We start from the raw sequence: 15,055 nt of genomic DNA on the forward strand, positions 1-15,055 counted from the left end.
GACACGATGACGTGAAACGGACTACAGTTCAGTCACAGATTCTGGAGTCATTGTAAAGTCACATACAGATCAGCCACAAGTTTAAAACCACTGGTGGATCTCAGCGCCGTCCCTGGTTTTAATCTTGTGGCTAATAGGTGTGTGTTTATATGACAGTATGTTTAAAGAAAAGTAATACAAGATCAAGTATGACCAAAGCCCCCTGGTGGTCTCTGTCAGTAACTACAGTAAAGCACAGTAAATTTATCTGTTACAAAATAAAAAATAGATTTGCACCAAAATGCATTTAGCAATAAACAAAAATACATCTATAAAAAATAAAAAATTCAGATGAGCTCCAGTCGGTGGCAGATTAATTCCTCGGAACAAATCCAGCATTAAACACAAAGAACAAGGCAGTTTTCATCCCCTACAACAGCCAGTCCACCAGACTTCCAAAATTCCCCCATAGTCCCCTGCGCCAGCCCTGTCTCCACGACTCCATCACACTCCCAGTGTTTTATTCCCTCTCCTCCTCCAGCAGCACCTCCACCGTCTACAGAGTCTCTGTGGAGAATACAGTGGACATCACGACTAATCCCAGCGTCCTGCACATCCCTCTCCACCAGGACTGGGTTTAAACACCACCCCCTTCTCCAACTACAGTCAGACACCAGCCCTGTGTCCCCCACCTTTTAGAGGAGGACGTCTGGTTCCATTCACCTCCACTGCCCACTGTCCCCCACCGTCCACTGTCCTCACTTTCTGTGAGGGGCTTTTAGAGGAGGACGTCTGCTTCCATTCACCTCCACTGCCCACTGTCCCCCACCGTCCACTGTCCTCACTTTCTGTGAGGGGCTTTTAGAGGAGGGCGTCCACTGCTCTGACTCCGGCTGAACACTCGCCCTCACTGTGTTTACAGCCCAGGATTATAGAGGAATTTTGGAAAATGGGTGGCATTCCCCTTTAAAAGCAAGGCAAATCACAAAAAAAAGTTGATATTTCCCCCACATTCTGTTGCTTTGCTGAAATAAACCACACTCTTTTATATTCTGAAAAAAAGCAAAAAAGCAACAAAAATGGCAAGAAATACTAGTTAATTTTTACATATAAATTATTATTTATGACAAAATCCACTCAGAAAATAATAGTCATCCACTCCAGAAACAAAGAAGCTGTATAAAAAACAAAATGTATCAAATAACTCAGATACTGGGTACAAAAGAAGTCAAAAATAACTTTTATATTAAAGAATAATGCTAATAAAGGGTTAAACGGGGTGTAGCTGTGAACGGGCCTCAGGTTCGGAGCCCGAGGTGAGAGTGATACAGTAGAGGTGTCATAAATATTCAAAAAATATAAATATAAACCTGTGTTTTACAGAATGTCACTGACGTAAAAACACTTCCTCGAGATCCACCTCAAACTCCGGCTCAGTTTGTTTTCGCTGATTTTCTGAGTGAAACTGTAAATTGAAAATATAAATTTTCTCGTGTGTGTGTGTGTGTGTGTGTGAGTGAATGTGTGAGTGTGAGTGTGTGTGTATGTGTGTGTGTGTGTGTGTGTGTATGTGTGAGTGTGTGTGTGTCGCCCTGTGAAGGACTGGCGTCCCCTCCAGGGTGTATTCCCGCCTTGCGCCCAATGATTCCAGGTAGGCTCTGGACCCCCCGCGACCCTAAATTGGATAAGGGTTACAGATAATGAATGAATGAATGAATTAATTAATTTTCTCTAAAATGTCATATTTTTGTGAGAATTTTAATGCACCATTTTTATTTGTTTGCTGTGTTTCACTAAAAAAAGAGAATGTGTTAATTAATTTTACACAAGCAACATTTTACGTTGTATTTATTTATGGAAAAATATACTGAATTCTTTAAATAAACACACTATTCTTGTTAATGTTGAATGGCATTTCTGACCCCATTTCATTAACTTTTATTACAATTTGTCTTCCGTCATTTATTTATTTATTTAATACGTGGAACACTTTGTGTCTGAAAATCGAAATATAAATAAAGTTAAATTTGTTTTTTTTTTAGTTTAGAAAATCAGCAAAACATGGTCTGACTGGAGCCTGCAAATTTCTGAAGTTTTAAAATATACTTTCACCTTCAAATCAGTCGAATAATAACAATAATAATAACAATAATAATAATAATAATAATGATAATGATGATCTTGATCATAGTGATGTAAAAAAATATATTCAGAATATAAATATTATGTCACATTTATTTTCATTGAGTTTATAATAATAATAATAATAATAGTTGTATAAATGTTGATATATCCACATATTTATTAAGATCTATCATAACGATAGTAATTACTCAATAGTTAATGTCTGTGGCCGAGAATAACGTCAATGATTATTAATAATAGAACTATTAACGTATAGTAATATAGTATCTATTCTGATCTAAAATAATAAATTAAATTCCAACTCTTTGAAGGTGTGAGTCATTTTCCGAGGCCTCGCTGATTACAGCAGCGCCACCTAGAGGCTGAGAAATGAAGCGGACAGAAGAAGGCTGTTAATAAGCGGTGACCTGGCGGGGGCCTTACACATTCACCACCGCAGAGAGGTCAGCACCTTTCCACGGGGTCAGAGACAGGAATAAACGGCTCGGAGAGTCTTCAGCCCTTTCCCGAGAGAGACGCGAGGTCAGTGGGTGGCCTCGGGATGTTTTCATAAAGGGAAAATAAGGCAGTCCTCTTCTGAACAACGCTTAAAGGAACAGTCCAGTGTTTTTAAGTGAATCTCTGTTCGCTGCGTCTGTGGCCTGTGGGCAGTTAACCACAAATAAACATTTTAATACGTTCATCTGAAGAGAGAAAGAGAACCCACAGCCTCAGAACTCGCTTAGAACCGAAGTCAGCAAGCAGAAGCTGGACTGTGTTTGTAAAGGTTTATGTACAGTATTTATTTCAGTGGTGTGTGAGACGGTCTCAGACGACAGCGTACTTTAACGTGAACCTGTGCACTAGTGGGCAGACTCACCTCAGTTTTAAAGAAGGGAGATGAGATTAACTTCAAAAACACTGGAGTTTACCTTAAAGAAAAAATCCTGATCATAAACCTCACACACACACACACACACAAAATACGCTTCCACCCATCCCTTTAGTCACAAAAAGGACAGAGACAGGCACAGTGAAATAACCCTCTCTGATTGGACAGCAGTCCCATGGGAGAAAGGCTGTGATTGGTCAGTTACAGTGTTCTTCGCTCTGTTCCACATTGAAAGGAAAAGAAGGAGTTTTCACAGGCGCCGGGCTGTAGTTACTGTTCCTCCTGTTGTTTTGTTGTTGTCAAAGTTCTTGATGTTGTTGTCATTGTCTTTGTTGATGATGTAAAATGTGAGGCTTTTGTTTTGATAAAGCTGTTGTTGTTGTCGATGTAGCTGTTTTTTGGTTGGAGGTGTTGTTGTCACTGTTGATGATGACACTGTTGATGTCATTTTTTGTTGTCATTCTTGCAGTTGTTGTTTTTTTGTTGTTGATGCAGTTGTTGTTGTCAGTGTTTATGTTGTAGTTAATGCTGTTGTTGTGATCATTATTGTTGTTGTTGGTGATGTTGCTGTTGTCTTTGCTGTTTTTAATGTTGCTGTTGTTGATGTCTTTATTGTTGTTAATGCTGCTGTGGTTGATGTTGTTTTATTGTTGTTGTTTATGCTGCTGTTTCTGTTATTATTGTTGTTGTTTATGCTGCTGTTGTTGATGTTGTCGTTGTCTTTGTTGTGTTTAATGCTGTTGCTGTGGTTGATGTTGTTTTTATTGTTGTTGTTTATGCTGCTGTTGTTGATGTTGTTGTTGTTTATGCTGCTGCTGTCTTTATTGTTGTTTATGCTGCTGTTGTTGATGTCATCTTTCTTGTTGTTTATGCTGCTGTTGATGTTGTTGTTGTCTTTGTTGTTGTTAATGCTGCTGTGGTTGATGTTGTTTTTATTGTTGTTGTTAATGCTGTTGTTGTTGTTGTCTTTGTTGTTGTTAATGCTGCTGTGGTTGATGTTGTTTTTATTGTTGTTGTTTATGCTGCTGTTGTTGATGTTGTTGTTGTTTATGCTGCTGCTGTCTTTGTTGTGTTTAATGCTGTTGCTGTGGTTGATGTTGTTTTTATTGTTGTTGTTTATGCTGCTGTTGTCTTTATTGTTGTTTATGCTGCTGTTGTTGATGTCATCTTTCTTGTTGTTTATGCTGCTGTTGATGTTGTTGTTGTCTTTGTTGTTGTTAATGCTGCTGTGGTTGATGTTGTTTTTATTGTTGTTGTTAATGCTGCTGTTGTTGTTGTCTTTGTTGTTGCTAATGCTGCTGTGGTTGATGTTGTTTTTATTGTAGTTGTTTATGCTGCTGTTGTTGATGTTGTTGTTGTTTATGCTGCTGCTGTCTTTATTGTTGTTTATGCTGCTGTTGTTGATGTCATCTTTCTTGTTGTTTATGCTGCTGTTGATGTTGTTGTTGTCTTTGTTGTTGTTAATGCTGCTGTGGTTGATGTTGTTTTTATTGTTGTTGTTAATGCTGCTGTTGTTAATGTTGTCATTGTCTTTGTCTTTGTTTATGCTGCTGTTGTTGATGTTGTTGTCATCTTTGTTGTGTTTAATGCTGTTGCTGTGGTTGATATTGTTGTGGTCGTTGTTTTTGTAGTCGTTGTCGGTCGCCATGGCAGTGTCAGCTCTTCACACAGGGATGGACGGCTGTAATTGTGTTAAACCGAGATTTCGTACGTAGTCCCGCCCACTCCCGTCACCTTCTTGACGTTGTTGTGTCGGCTGGGGCTCAACGCGGTGCCTGACTGGACCTTGGGCTGACCATTCATTTTACCCTGAGCCAGTTCCTCTCTGTGAGATGGGGTGAGAGACAAAGGAGAAATGTGAGAAAGAATGAGACAAATCTGTTTCAGAATTTCACTTAACTGTCCGCTTTAAATCCTGAATCTGCTTTAAAAATGCGCACCACACCTCACTCACTCACATCTGTGGACAGTTTCACACACTCACCCAGTCACTAACACACTCACCCAGTCACTCACACACACACACACACCTGTGGACAGTTTCATATACTCACCCAGTCACTCACACTCACCCAGTCACTCAAACACTCACTCAGTCACACACACACACACACACACACACACACACACACACACACACACACACACACACACACACACACACACACACACCTGTGGACAGTTTCATATACTCACCCAGTCACTCACACTCACCCAGTCACTCACACACACACCCAGTCACTCACACACACACCTAGTCACACACCCTCACCCAGTCACACACACACTCACCCAGTCACACACACACACACACACACACACACACACCCAGTCACTCAAACACTCACTCAGTCACTCACACACACACACCAAGTCACTCACACACACACCCAGTCACTCACACACAAACCTAGTCACTCACACACACACACCAAGTCACTCACACACACACCCAGTCACTCACACACACACCTAGTCACTCACACACACACACCTAGTCACTCACACACACACACCTAGTCACTCACACACTCACCTAGTCACTCACACACTCACCTAGTCACTCACACACTCACCCTCACCCAGTCACACACACACACCCTCACCCAGTCACTCAAACACTCACCCAGTCACACAAACACTCACCCAGTCACACAAACACTCACCCAGTCACACACACACTCACACACCCACCCAGTCACTCACACACACACACCTGTGGACAGTTTCATATACTCACCCAGTCACTCACACTCACCCAGTCACTCACACATACACCCAGTCACTCACACACTCACCTAGTCACACACACCCTCACCCAGTCACACACACACTCACCCAGTCACTCAAACACTCACCCAGTCACTCACACACACACACCTGTGGACAGTTTCATATACTCACCCAGTCACTCACACACACACCAAGTCACTCACACACACACACCCAGTCACTCACACACACACACAGTCACTCACACACACACCTAGTCACTCACACACTCACCCAGTCAATAACACACTCACCCAGTCACACACACACACACACTCACCCAGTCATTCACACACTCACACAGTCACTCACACACCCACCCAGTCACTCACACACACAAACTCACCCAGTCATTCACACACTCACCCAGTCACACACACACACACACTCACCCAGTCACACACACACACAGTAATTCACACACTCACACAGTCACTCACACACTCACACCTATGGACAGTTTCACACACTCACCCTGTCACTCACACACACCTGTAGACAGTTTCACACACACTCACCTAGTCACTCACAAACTCACCCAGTCACTCACACTTGTGGACAATGTCAGGACTTGTGGCCGTGTGACAGTGACACCACCTGCAACACCACTTTGCCGCTCCCAAGTGGCCAGAATGTGTAACTACAAAACCAAGCAGTGTGGCAGAATAAAGTGAGCTGTGTCTGAGAGCGACGAATGTAGTCTGTACCTGGTTCCCAAGTGCGGAGACTCGGCCCGGTCCCTGGCGCTGATGTAGGAGAGTTTCTGGTGGGAGTAGGACGGGGATTTGGGGACGGGAGATGGGGAGTGGTGGCTCTGGTGGGCTGGAGATCGATACTGAAGCTCCGTATGGAGGGAGGTAGAGGATGTTCTCTGGGCTCGGGCTAAAGAAGACGCTGAGGACCGAAGAACGGGGGTCCGAGGGGCATATCCCACAAATCCTGCGCCTATCAGGTTGTCACGGGACCCGTACGGTCTTGATATTGACCCTCTTTGACCGTCCGTGTAACACTGACCTGGTGGGATTCTGTTACAGACTCCGGAATCGAAGACCCCGGAATCGTTGGCGTAGTTCACTCGGTTTTGGAGCTTCTCCCTCTCCTCCATTTCTTTCCTCTCCTGGATTGAGGCCATGATAGTTTTAGAAAGGTTGTCATAGCGAACAGGGGACGGATCCCGCTCTCTTTCCTGCTCCCTCTCCTGTTCCCTCAGATGAGGAGAGTGTCGGCCGTAAATGATCCCGGTACGAACCGGACTGTACGGAGACTGCCTTTGGATTTCAGGCCCACGAACGTGGCACATCTTCGTGGGTAAAAAAGGCGAGTGGAAGCCCATCGTGGGGACGCCTGGATGTGAAGGGTGTGCGATGCACTCTCCACTAGGGGGCGCCACACCAGGACTCAGCAGACTGTCGTAAGACAAGCTCCCGTTCCGACTGGACCGCGTTCCTGGAGAAAACACTCCCCTCTGAGGAGTGGAAATGACCGGGTCGTGTTTGGCGCCCCCTAGCGGCGAGACCTCAGCTCTCCGGCTCTGTTTGAGGCTGAGAGATCGGGGAGAGCTCCCGATCGAGTCGAGCTGAAACGGAGACGACTGGAAAGTCCGGTGAAGAGGAGCAGAGCTGTAATCTGGGAGATCCAGGTTCGGCTCGGAACGATAGTCGTGACCTCGCTCCTCCAGGATTGCTGAGGACTTCTGAGAGGCTGCTGACATCACCATGATCTGAGAGAAACGAGAGGAAAGATTTAGAATATAATTCAACACTAAAGAAGAACAGAGAGAGAGAGAGTGAGAGAGAGAGAGAGAGAGAAGGGGACAGAGAGAGAGAGAGGGAGAGAGGGGGACAGAGAGAGAGAGGGGGAGAGAGGGGGACAGACAGAGAGAGAGAGAGAGAGAGGGAGAGGGGGACAGAGAGAGAGAGGGGGAGAGAGGGGGACAGACAGAGAGAGAGAGAGAGAGAGAGAGGGAGAGGGGGACAGAGAGAGAGAGAGGGAGAGAGGGGGACAGAGAGAGAGAGAGAGGGTGAGAGAGGGAGCGAGAGAGAGAAAGAGAGGGAGAGAGAGAGAGAGAGAGAGAGAGAGAGAGAGAGAGGGACAGAGATAGAGAGGGAGAAAGTAAGATGTGTGTTAAACAGAAAAAGGTAGAGTGAAAGACATAGTGCAAGGGAATGTTGAAAAGACAATAGCGACAGAGTTTAAAACAAAGGAGAGAAGAGAAGAAAAGAGCAGAAAAGAGGAGATTAAAGAACAGAAAAGAAAAGAAAGACGAGAAGAGAAGGTGTAAACAGAACAGAATATAGTTAGAGAGAAGAAAATGAGACAGAAGACGATAAAATATACAGTTCCCTAAAACACAACAGCGATCAGACACAACAGGGCGCTGTCGGCTGGATGTGACACTGAGGGGTTTAAAAACTCCAGCAGCGCTGCTGTGTCTGATCCACTCTACACCAGCACAACACACACTACCACCACGTCAGTGTCACTGCAGCGCTGAGAATGATCCACCACCACATCACACCTGCTCTGTGGGGGTCCTGAGCGCTGAGGAACAGGGGGGGAAGTGGTGTAATGAAGTATGCAGAGTCACAGACGGACTACTGATTCTTCATTAATATGTTTAGATGATGATGATGTTGAAGAACAGCTGGTGAAGAGCTGTATGTGTTAAAGTGGAACCCTCTAAAAAAAGGGTGGTCTTTTTTTAACTGTGTGAAACAGGATCTGTGCGGAGGTTTAATTAAAGCTCACCTTCTCTCCCGTGGTCTGGTAGTGCAGTTTGGGGATGGTGCCGAAGGAGGGTCTATGTCTGAACATGGCCGGCGTGGCGGGGCTGGTGGGCTTACTGGACACAGAGCTCTCTGTGGAGAAGAAGAAGGAGAAATAAATGTGGTTTAAAATGCATAAAAAGCCAGGTTTAATCAGGTGAATATCTGCCGTACCACATTGCACCACCAGGCGGCGCCAAAAGAACACCGTTAAAATAGGGAGCAGCAAAATGACTCAGAATTCTGCAGTGTTCTCTGGAGTGATGGAGCTCCATCCAGTTCCTCTGAGGGGAGTCGGAGTGGGGCCTGTGATCGAGGATTAATCCTCAAACATCAGCACCTGACCTAGATAATGTTAACGTGGCTGAATGCCATCAAATCCATCAAAACACAGAAATGTTCCCAGAAATACTGACACTGCAAAAAGGGGGAACAAACTCTCCATTAAATCCTTCATTTCAGAGGAAACGCTGGATGCTGCCCACAGACACCTGGCCATATGCTGCACTGATGGTTGTAGTGTAACCATGGATACGGATTTAGAGTTACTATGGAAATGGAGGTAGCATAACGAAGCAAATAGGTGAACATTAAGTATAGAGTAGGTGTGGTGTAACCATGGAAACAGATAAAGTGCAAATACAGAGTGGGTGTAACTTAACTATGGAAGCTAATGTAGCAGAATCATGGAAATATATGAAGAGTAACTATACAGTCAGATTAGCGTAACCATGGACACGTAAGAAGAGTAATTATATAGTGTGTGTAGTGTAGCCATGGAAACAGATAAAGGTGTAAATACAGAGTGTGTTGTGTAAAAATGGAAACACATGTAGCTGGAACCATGGAAACAGGTGAAGCGTATATACAAAGTGTGATGTGATGACAGGATGAGTGAGCATGTGATGTGATGACAGGGTGTGTGACTGTGTGATGTGATGACAGGCTGAGTGAGAGTGTGATTTGATGACATGGTGTGTGATGTGATGACAGGGTGAGTGACTGTGTGATGTGATGACAGACTGAGTAAGTGTGTGATGTGATGACAGGATGAGTGAGCATGTGATGTGTTGATGTTGAGTCAGTGATGTGATGACAGAGTGTGTGAGTGTGTGATGTGATGACAGGGTGTGTGAGTTTGTGATGTGATGACAGGGTGTGTGAGTGTGTGATGTGATGACAGGATGAGTGAATGTGTGATGTGATGACAGGATGAGTGAGTGTGTGATGACAGGATGAATGAGCATGTGATGTGATGACAGGGTGGGTGAATGTGTGATGTGATGACAGGATGAGTGAGTATGTGATGTGTTGATGGTGAGTCAGTGATGTGATGACAAGCTGAGTGAGTGTGATGTGATGACAGGGTGTGTGAGTGTGTGATGGGATGACAGGGTGAGTGAGTGTGTGATGTGTTGACAGGATGAGTGAGTGTGTGATGTGATGACAGGATGAGTGAGTGTGTGATGACAGGACGAATGAGCATGTGATGTGATGACAGGGTGAGTGAATGTGTGATGTGATGACAGGATGAGTGAGTATGTGATGTGTTGATGGTGAGTCAGTGATGTGATGACAAGCTGAGTGAGTGTGATGTGATGACAGGGTGTGTGATGGGATGACAGGTTGTGTGAGTGTGTGATGGGATGACAGGGTGAGTGAGTGTGATGTGATGACAGGGTGTGTGATGGGTTGACAGGTTGTGTGAGTGTGTGATGGGATGACAGGGTGAGTGACTGTGTGATGTGATGACAGGGTGAGTGAGTGTATGATGTGATGACAGGGTGAGTGAGTGTATGATGTGATGACAGGGTGAGTGAGTGTATGATGTGTTGATGGTGAGTCAGTGATGTGATGACAGAGTGAGTGAATGTGTGATGTGACGACAGGATGAGTGAGCGTGTGATGTGATGACAGGATGAGTGAGTGTGTTATGTGATGACAGACTGAGTGAATGTGTGATGTGATGACAGGATGAGTGAGTGTGTGATGTGATGACAGGATGAGTGAGTGTGTGATGTGATGACAGGGTGAGTGAGTGTGTGATGTGATGACAAGCTGAGTGAGTGTGATGTGATGACAGGGTGTGTGAGTGTGTGATGGGATGACAGGTTGTGTGAGTGTGTGATGTGATGACAGGGTGAATGAACATGTGATGTGATGACAGGGTGTGTGAGTGTATGATGTGATGACAGGGTGAATGAGCATGTGATGTGATGACAGGGTGAGTGAGTGTGTGATGTGATGACAAGCTGAGTGAGTGTGATGTGATGACAGGGTGTGTGTGTGTGTGTGTGTGTGTGTGTGTGTGTGTGATGTGATGACAGTGTGTGTGTGTGATGTGACGACAAGGTGAATGAACATGTGATGTGATGTGATGACAGGGTGTGTGAGTGTGTGATGTGATGACAGGGTGAGTGAGTGTGTGATGTGATGACAGGGTGTGTGAGTGTGTGATGTAATGACAGGGTGTGTGAGTGTGTGATGTGATGACAGGATGTGTGAGGGTGTGATGTGATGACAGGGTGAATGTGTCGTCAGTGGACCTTGGTAATGCTTGTGATAATAAAGGAATCCCGGGGGTGTTCACCTTCGCTGGACGTGAGCGGACTCTGACTCTGGAGCTGAGTGAGTGTGATGTGATGACAGGGTGAGTGAGTGTGTGATGTGATGACAGGGTGAGTGAGAGTGTGATGTGATGACAGGGTGAGTGAGCGTGTGATGTGATGACAGGGTGGGTGAGTGTGTGATGTGATGACAGGCTGAGTGATTGTGAGATGTGATGACAGGGTGAGTGAGAGTGTGATGTGATGACAGGCTGAGTGAGCGTGTGATGTGATGACAGGATGAGTGAGTGCGTGATGTGATGACAGGGTGTGTGAGTATGTGATGTGATGACAGGGTGTGTGAATGTGTGATGTGACGACAAGCTGAGTGAGTGTGATGTGATGAGAAGCTAAGTGAGTGTGATGTGATGTGATGACAGGCTGAGTGACTGTGTGATGTGATGACAGGGTGTGTGAGTGTGTGATGTGATGACAGGGTGGGTGAGTGTGTGATGTGATGACAGGCTGAGTGAGTGTGAGATGTGATGACAGGATGAGTGAGAGTGTGATGTGATGACAGGGTGAGTGAGAGTGTGATGTGATGACAGGGTGAGTGAGTGTGTGATGTGATGACAGGGTGGGTGAGCGTGTGATGTGATGACAGGCTGAGTGAGCGTGTGATGTGATGACAGGATGAGTCAGTGCGTGATGTGATGACAGGGTGTGTGAGTATGTGATGTGATGACAGGGTGTGTGAGTGTGTGATGTGATGAGAAGCTGAGTGAGTGTGATGTGATGTGATGAGAAGCTGAGTGAGTGTGATGTGATGTGATGACAGGCTGAGTGACTGTGTGATGTGATGACAGGGTGTGTGAGTGTGTGATGTGATGACAGGGTGAATGTGTCTTCAGTGGACCTTGGTGATGTTTGTGATAATAAAGGAATCCTGGGGGTGTTCACCTTCGCTGGACGTGAGCGGACTCTGACTCTGGAGCTGAGTGTGACGCTCTGCTTTCGGAGGAAGAGGAGGCTGAGTGTCCAGATTTTTCTCCACAAACCCGTCCAGACTGTTCTTGGACTGAAACACAGGAAACATCCCTGCATTTTATTCACTTAACTAACAAGGATACAGTATCAAGGATGTTTTAATGTCTAATAAAAATCCTAATAATTTATAAGAACTTCTCTGTGATTTAATAGAATATCTCAAATGTATTCTTCAACTAAGCATTGAGTAAAACGTCTTCACTACATGTTTCATACCACATTCCATTCCATATCACATTTAAATCATGACACCATGCTCCATACCACCTTAAAAACACAACATCCTGCACATTACCACCTTAAATGCAGCCATGTTAGTGCAATTACATTCTCATGCAGGGGTGAAAGAATGTATCTGCTCCACGATTTAAGGTGGAATCAAACATTTCAAACATTGAGAAATAAGAAGCTTAGGAATTATATGATGGAAGGATGACTGAGTGATGTAATGAGGGATGACAGAGTGATGTGATGAATAGATAAATGATGTGATAAATGGATGACTGAGTGATGTGATTGAGGGATGACTGAGTGATGTGATTGAGGTATGACTGAGTGAGATGATGGAGGAATTACTGTGATGTAATGAGGGATGACAGTGATGTTATAATGGATGACTGAGTGATGTAATAAGGGATGACTGAGTGATGTGATTGAGGTATGACTGAGTGATGTGATTGAAGAATGACTGAGTGATGTGATAAAGGGATGACTGAGTGTTGTAATGAGGGATGACAGAGTGATGTGATGGATGACTAAATTATGTGATAAAGGGATGACTGAGTGATGTAATAAGGGATGACTGAGTGATGTGATTGAGGTATGACTGAGCAATGTGATAAAGGGATGACTGAATGATGTGATTGAGAGATGACAGTGATGTAATAAGGGATGACTGAGTGATGTGATGAAGGGAAGTCTGAGTGATGTGATGAAGGGATGACTGATTGATGTAATAAGGGATGACTGGGTGATGTCATTGAGGTATGACTGAGTGAAGTGATTGAAGAATGACTGAGTGATGTGATAAAGGGATGACTGAGTGATGTAATGAGGGATGACAGTGATGTAATGAGGGATGACTGAGTGATGTAATAAGGGATGACAGAGTGATGTGATGGGTGACTGAGTGATGTAATAAGGGATGACTGAGTGATGTGATGAAAGGATGAGAGTATAAACTGACCTTTGCTCTGAGGATGGATGCGTGAACTCCGTTGTCGCTGAGTTTGACCGTCACACTGCGGTCACTCAGAGCTGGACGGAGGAACGGAGCTTTAACTGGAACAAACACCTTCTTCCTGGGCTCCACCATATACCTACACACACACACACACATATAAAATGATGATATCCTCCTATCTGCCTTTCCTGATCAACTATATTAGGAATAAATGGACAGGAATCAAGGAAAATGTTTTATAGGTGAACTGTCCCTTAGAACACTACAGAGAGCTTGAAGAGTAAAACCACTTTCTCTCTCCTTCTCTATTGTTCTCTCCACAATTAAAATCCTTCAGCACATATGGTTTTCATCGTAGATGTGTGGGTGTGTGTTCTCAGGACACACACACACAAACACACACAGTCCCTACAGATGTCCATTGTTTTCTAAATCCTCCCATTAGTCGTCTCTACAGACCCAGCCCCGCTCTCCCTCTGCCACTCACACACTTTATGTAGAAACACACACACAGTCTTAAACTGCCTGAAGTTTGGGGACAGTAAGCTACAAACCCAGCTCCAAAACAGCAGTGTTAGCACGAAATACAATACACTAATTGACAGATTCAAATTTATTGTCACTACTCAGTACAAGGCAATGAAAAACGTTAGCATCTACCAGTGCAAATAGTAGCACAGTGCTTATGTTGTGTTTGGTAATGTATTGTAATGTAGTATACTTGAGTTATAATAATGTAGGGTAGCATACAGTACAGCAGCATGAGTTATAATAACGTAGGGTAACGTTGAGTACGGTGGCATGAGTTATAATAACGTAGGGTAACATACAGTACGGCAACATGAATTACAATAACGTAGGGTAATAAAATAATCTAAAGTATTTTTTTCCTTTTCCTTTTTCTCCCTTAGTGGGTGGATCAATACGTGATGGAGGTGTTGTACTGTGCCCTGTGTGTGGTTTAGTATCAATGCTGTGTGTATACAGTTTCTCTCTTCCATACTGAGGGACTACTTTTTCTCACTGTTGTGGGAGGAAGGATACCTGATGAAGGTGTGTAATGCGCCCTCTGTGTATTTTCGTAACAGTGCTTTGTGTATTCAATTTTTTTCTGTAACGTACAGTACGGCAGTATGAGTTACAATAACGTAGGGTAACGTACAGTACGGCGGTATGAGTTACAATAAAGTAGGGTAACGTACAGTACGGCGGTATGAGTTATAATAACGTAGGGTAACGTACAATACGGCAGTATGAGTTATAATAACGTAGGGTAACGTACAGTACGGCAGTATGAGTTACAATAACGTAGGGTAACGTACAGTACGGCGGTATGAGTTATAATAAAGTAGGGTAACGTACAGTACGGCGGTATGAGTTATAATAACGTAGGGTAACGTACAGTACGGCAGTATGAGTTACAATAACGTAGGGTAATGTACAGTACGGCGGTATGAGTTACAATAACGTAGGGTAACGTACAGTACGGCGGCATGAGTTACAATAACGTAGGGTAACACAGTACAGCGGCATGAATTACAATAATGTAGGGTAACATACAGTACAGCAGCATGAATTACAATAATGTAGGGTAACATACAGTATGGTGGTATGAGTTATAATAACGTAGGGTAACGTACAGTACGGGGAATGAGTTACAATAATGTAGGGTAACAGTACGGCGGCATGAGTTACAATAACGTAGGGTAACGTACAGTACGACAGTATGAGTTACAATAACGTAGGG

At 44.3% G+C, this 15,055-nt stretch overlaps 1 protein-coding gene across 1 annotated transcript in view; it reads right to left on the reverse strand.

Moving 5' to 3' along the window:
- Positions 1 to 4,469: 4,469 nt before the first annotated feature.
- Positions 4,470 to 15,055, reverse strand: part of LOC136677056 (palmitoyltransferase ZDHHC8B-like) — a 69,671-nt gene continuing 59,085 nt past the window's right edge. Inside the window, exons 7-11 of the mRNA XM_066654432.1 lie at positions 13,312 to 13,444; positions 12,039 to 12,156; positions 8,516 to 8,625; positions 6,475 to 7,487; positions 4,470 to 4,820 (exon numbers count right to left, since the gene is read on the reverse strand). Of these exons, the coding sequence (XP_066510529.1) occupies positions 4,688 to 4,820; positions 6,475 to 7,487; positions 8,516 to 8,625; positions 12,039 to 12,156; positions 13,312 to 13,444 (1,507 nt within the window). The 3' untranslated portion in view covers positions 4,470 to 4,687. The remainder of the gene's footprint in view (positions 4,821 to 6,474; positions 7,488 to 8,515; positions 8,626 to 12,038; positions 12,157 to 13,311; positions 13,445 to 15,055) is intronic.

This window comes from Hoplias malabaricus, chromosome X2 (assembly GCF_029633855.1).
Source record: "Hoplias malabaricus isolate fHopMal1 chromosome X2, fHopMal1.hap1, whole genome shotgun sequence".
Taxonomy (NCBI): Eukaryota; Metazoa; Chordata; class Actinopteri; order Characiformes; family Erythrinidae; genus Hoplias; species Hoplias malabaricus.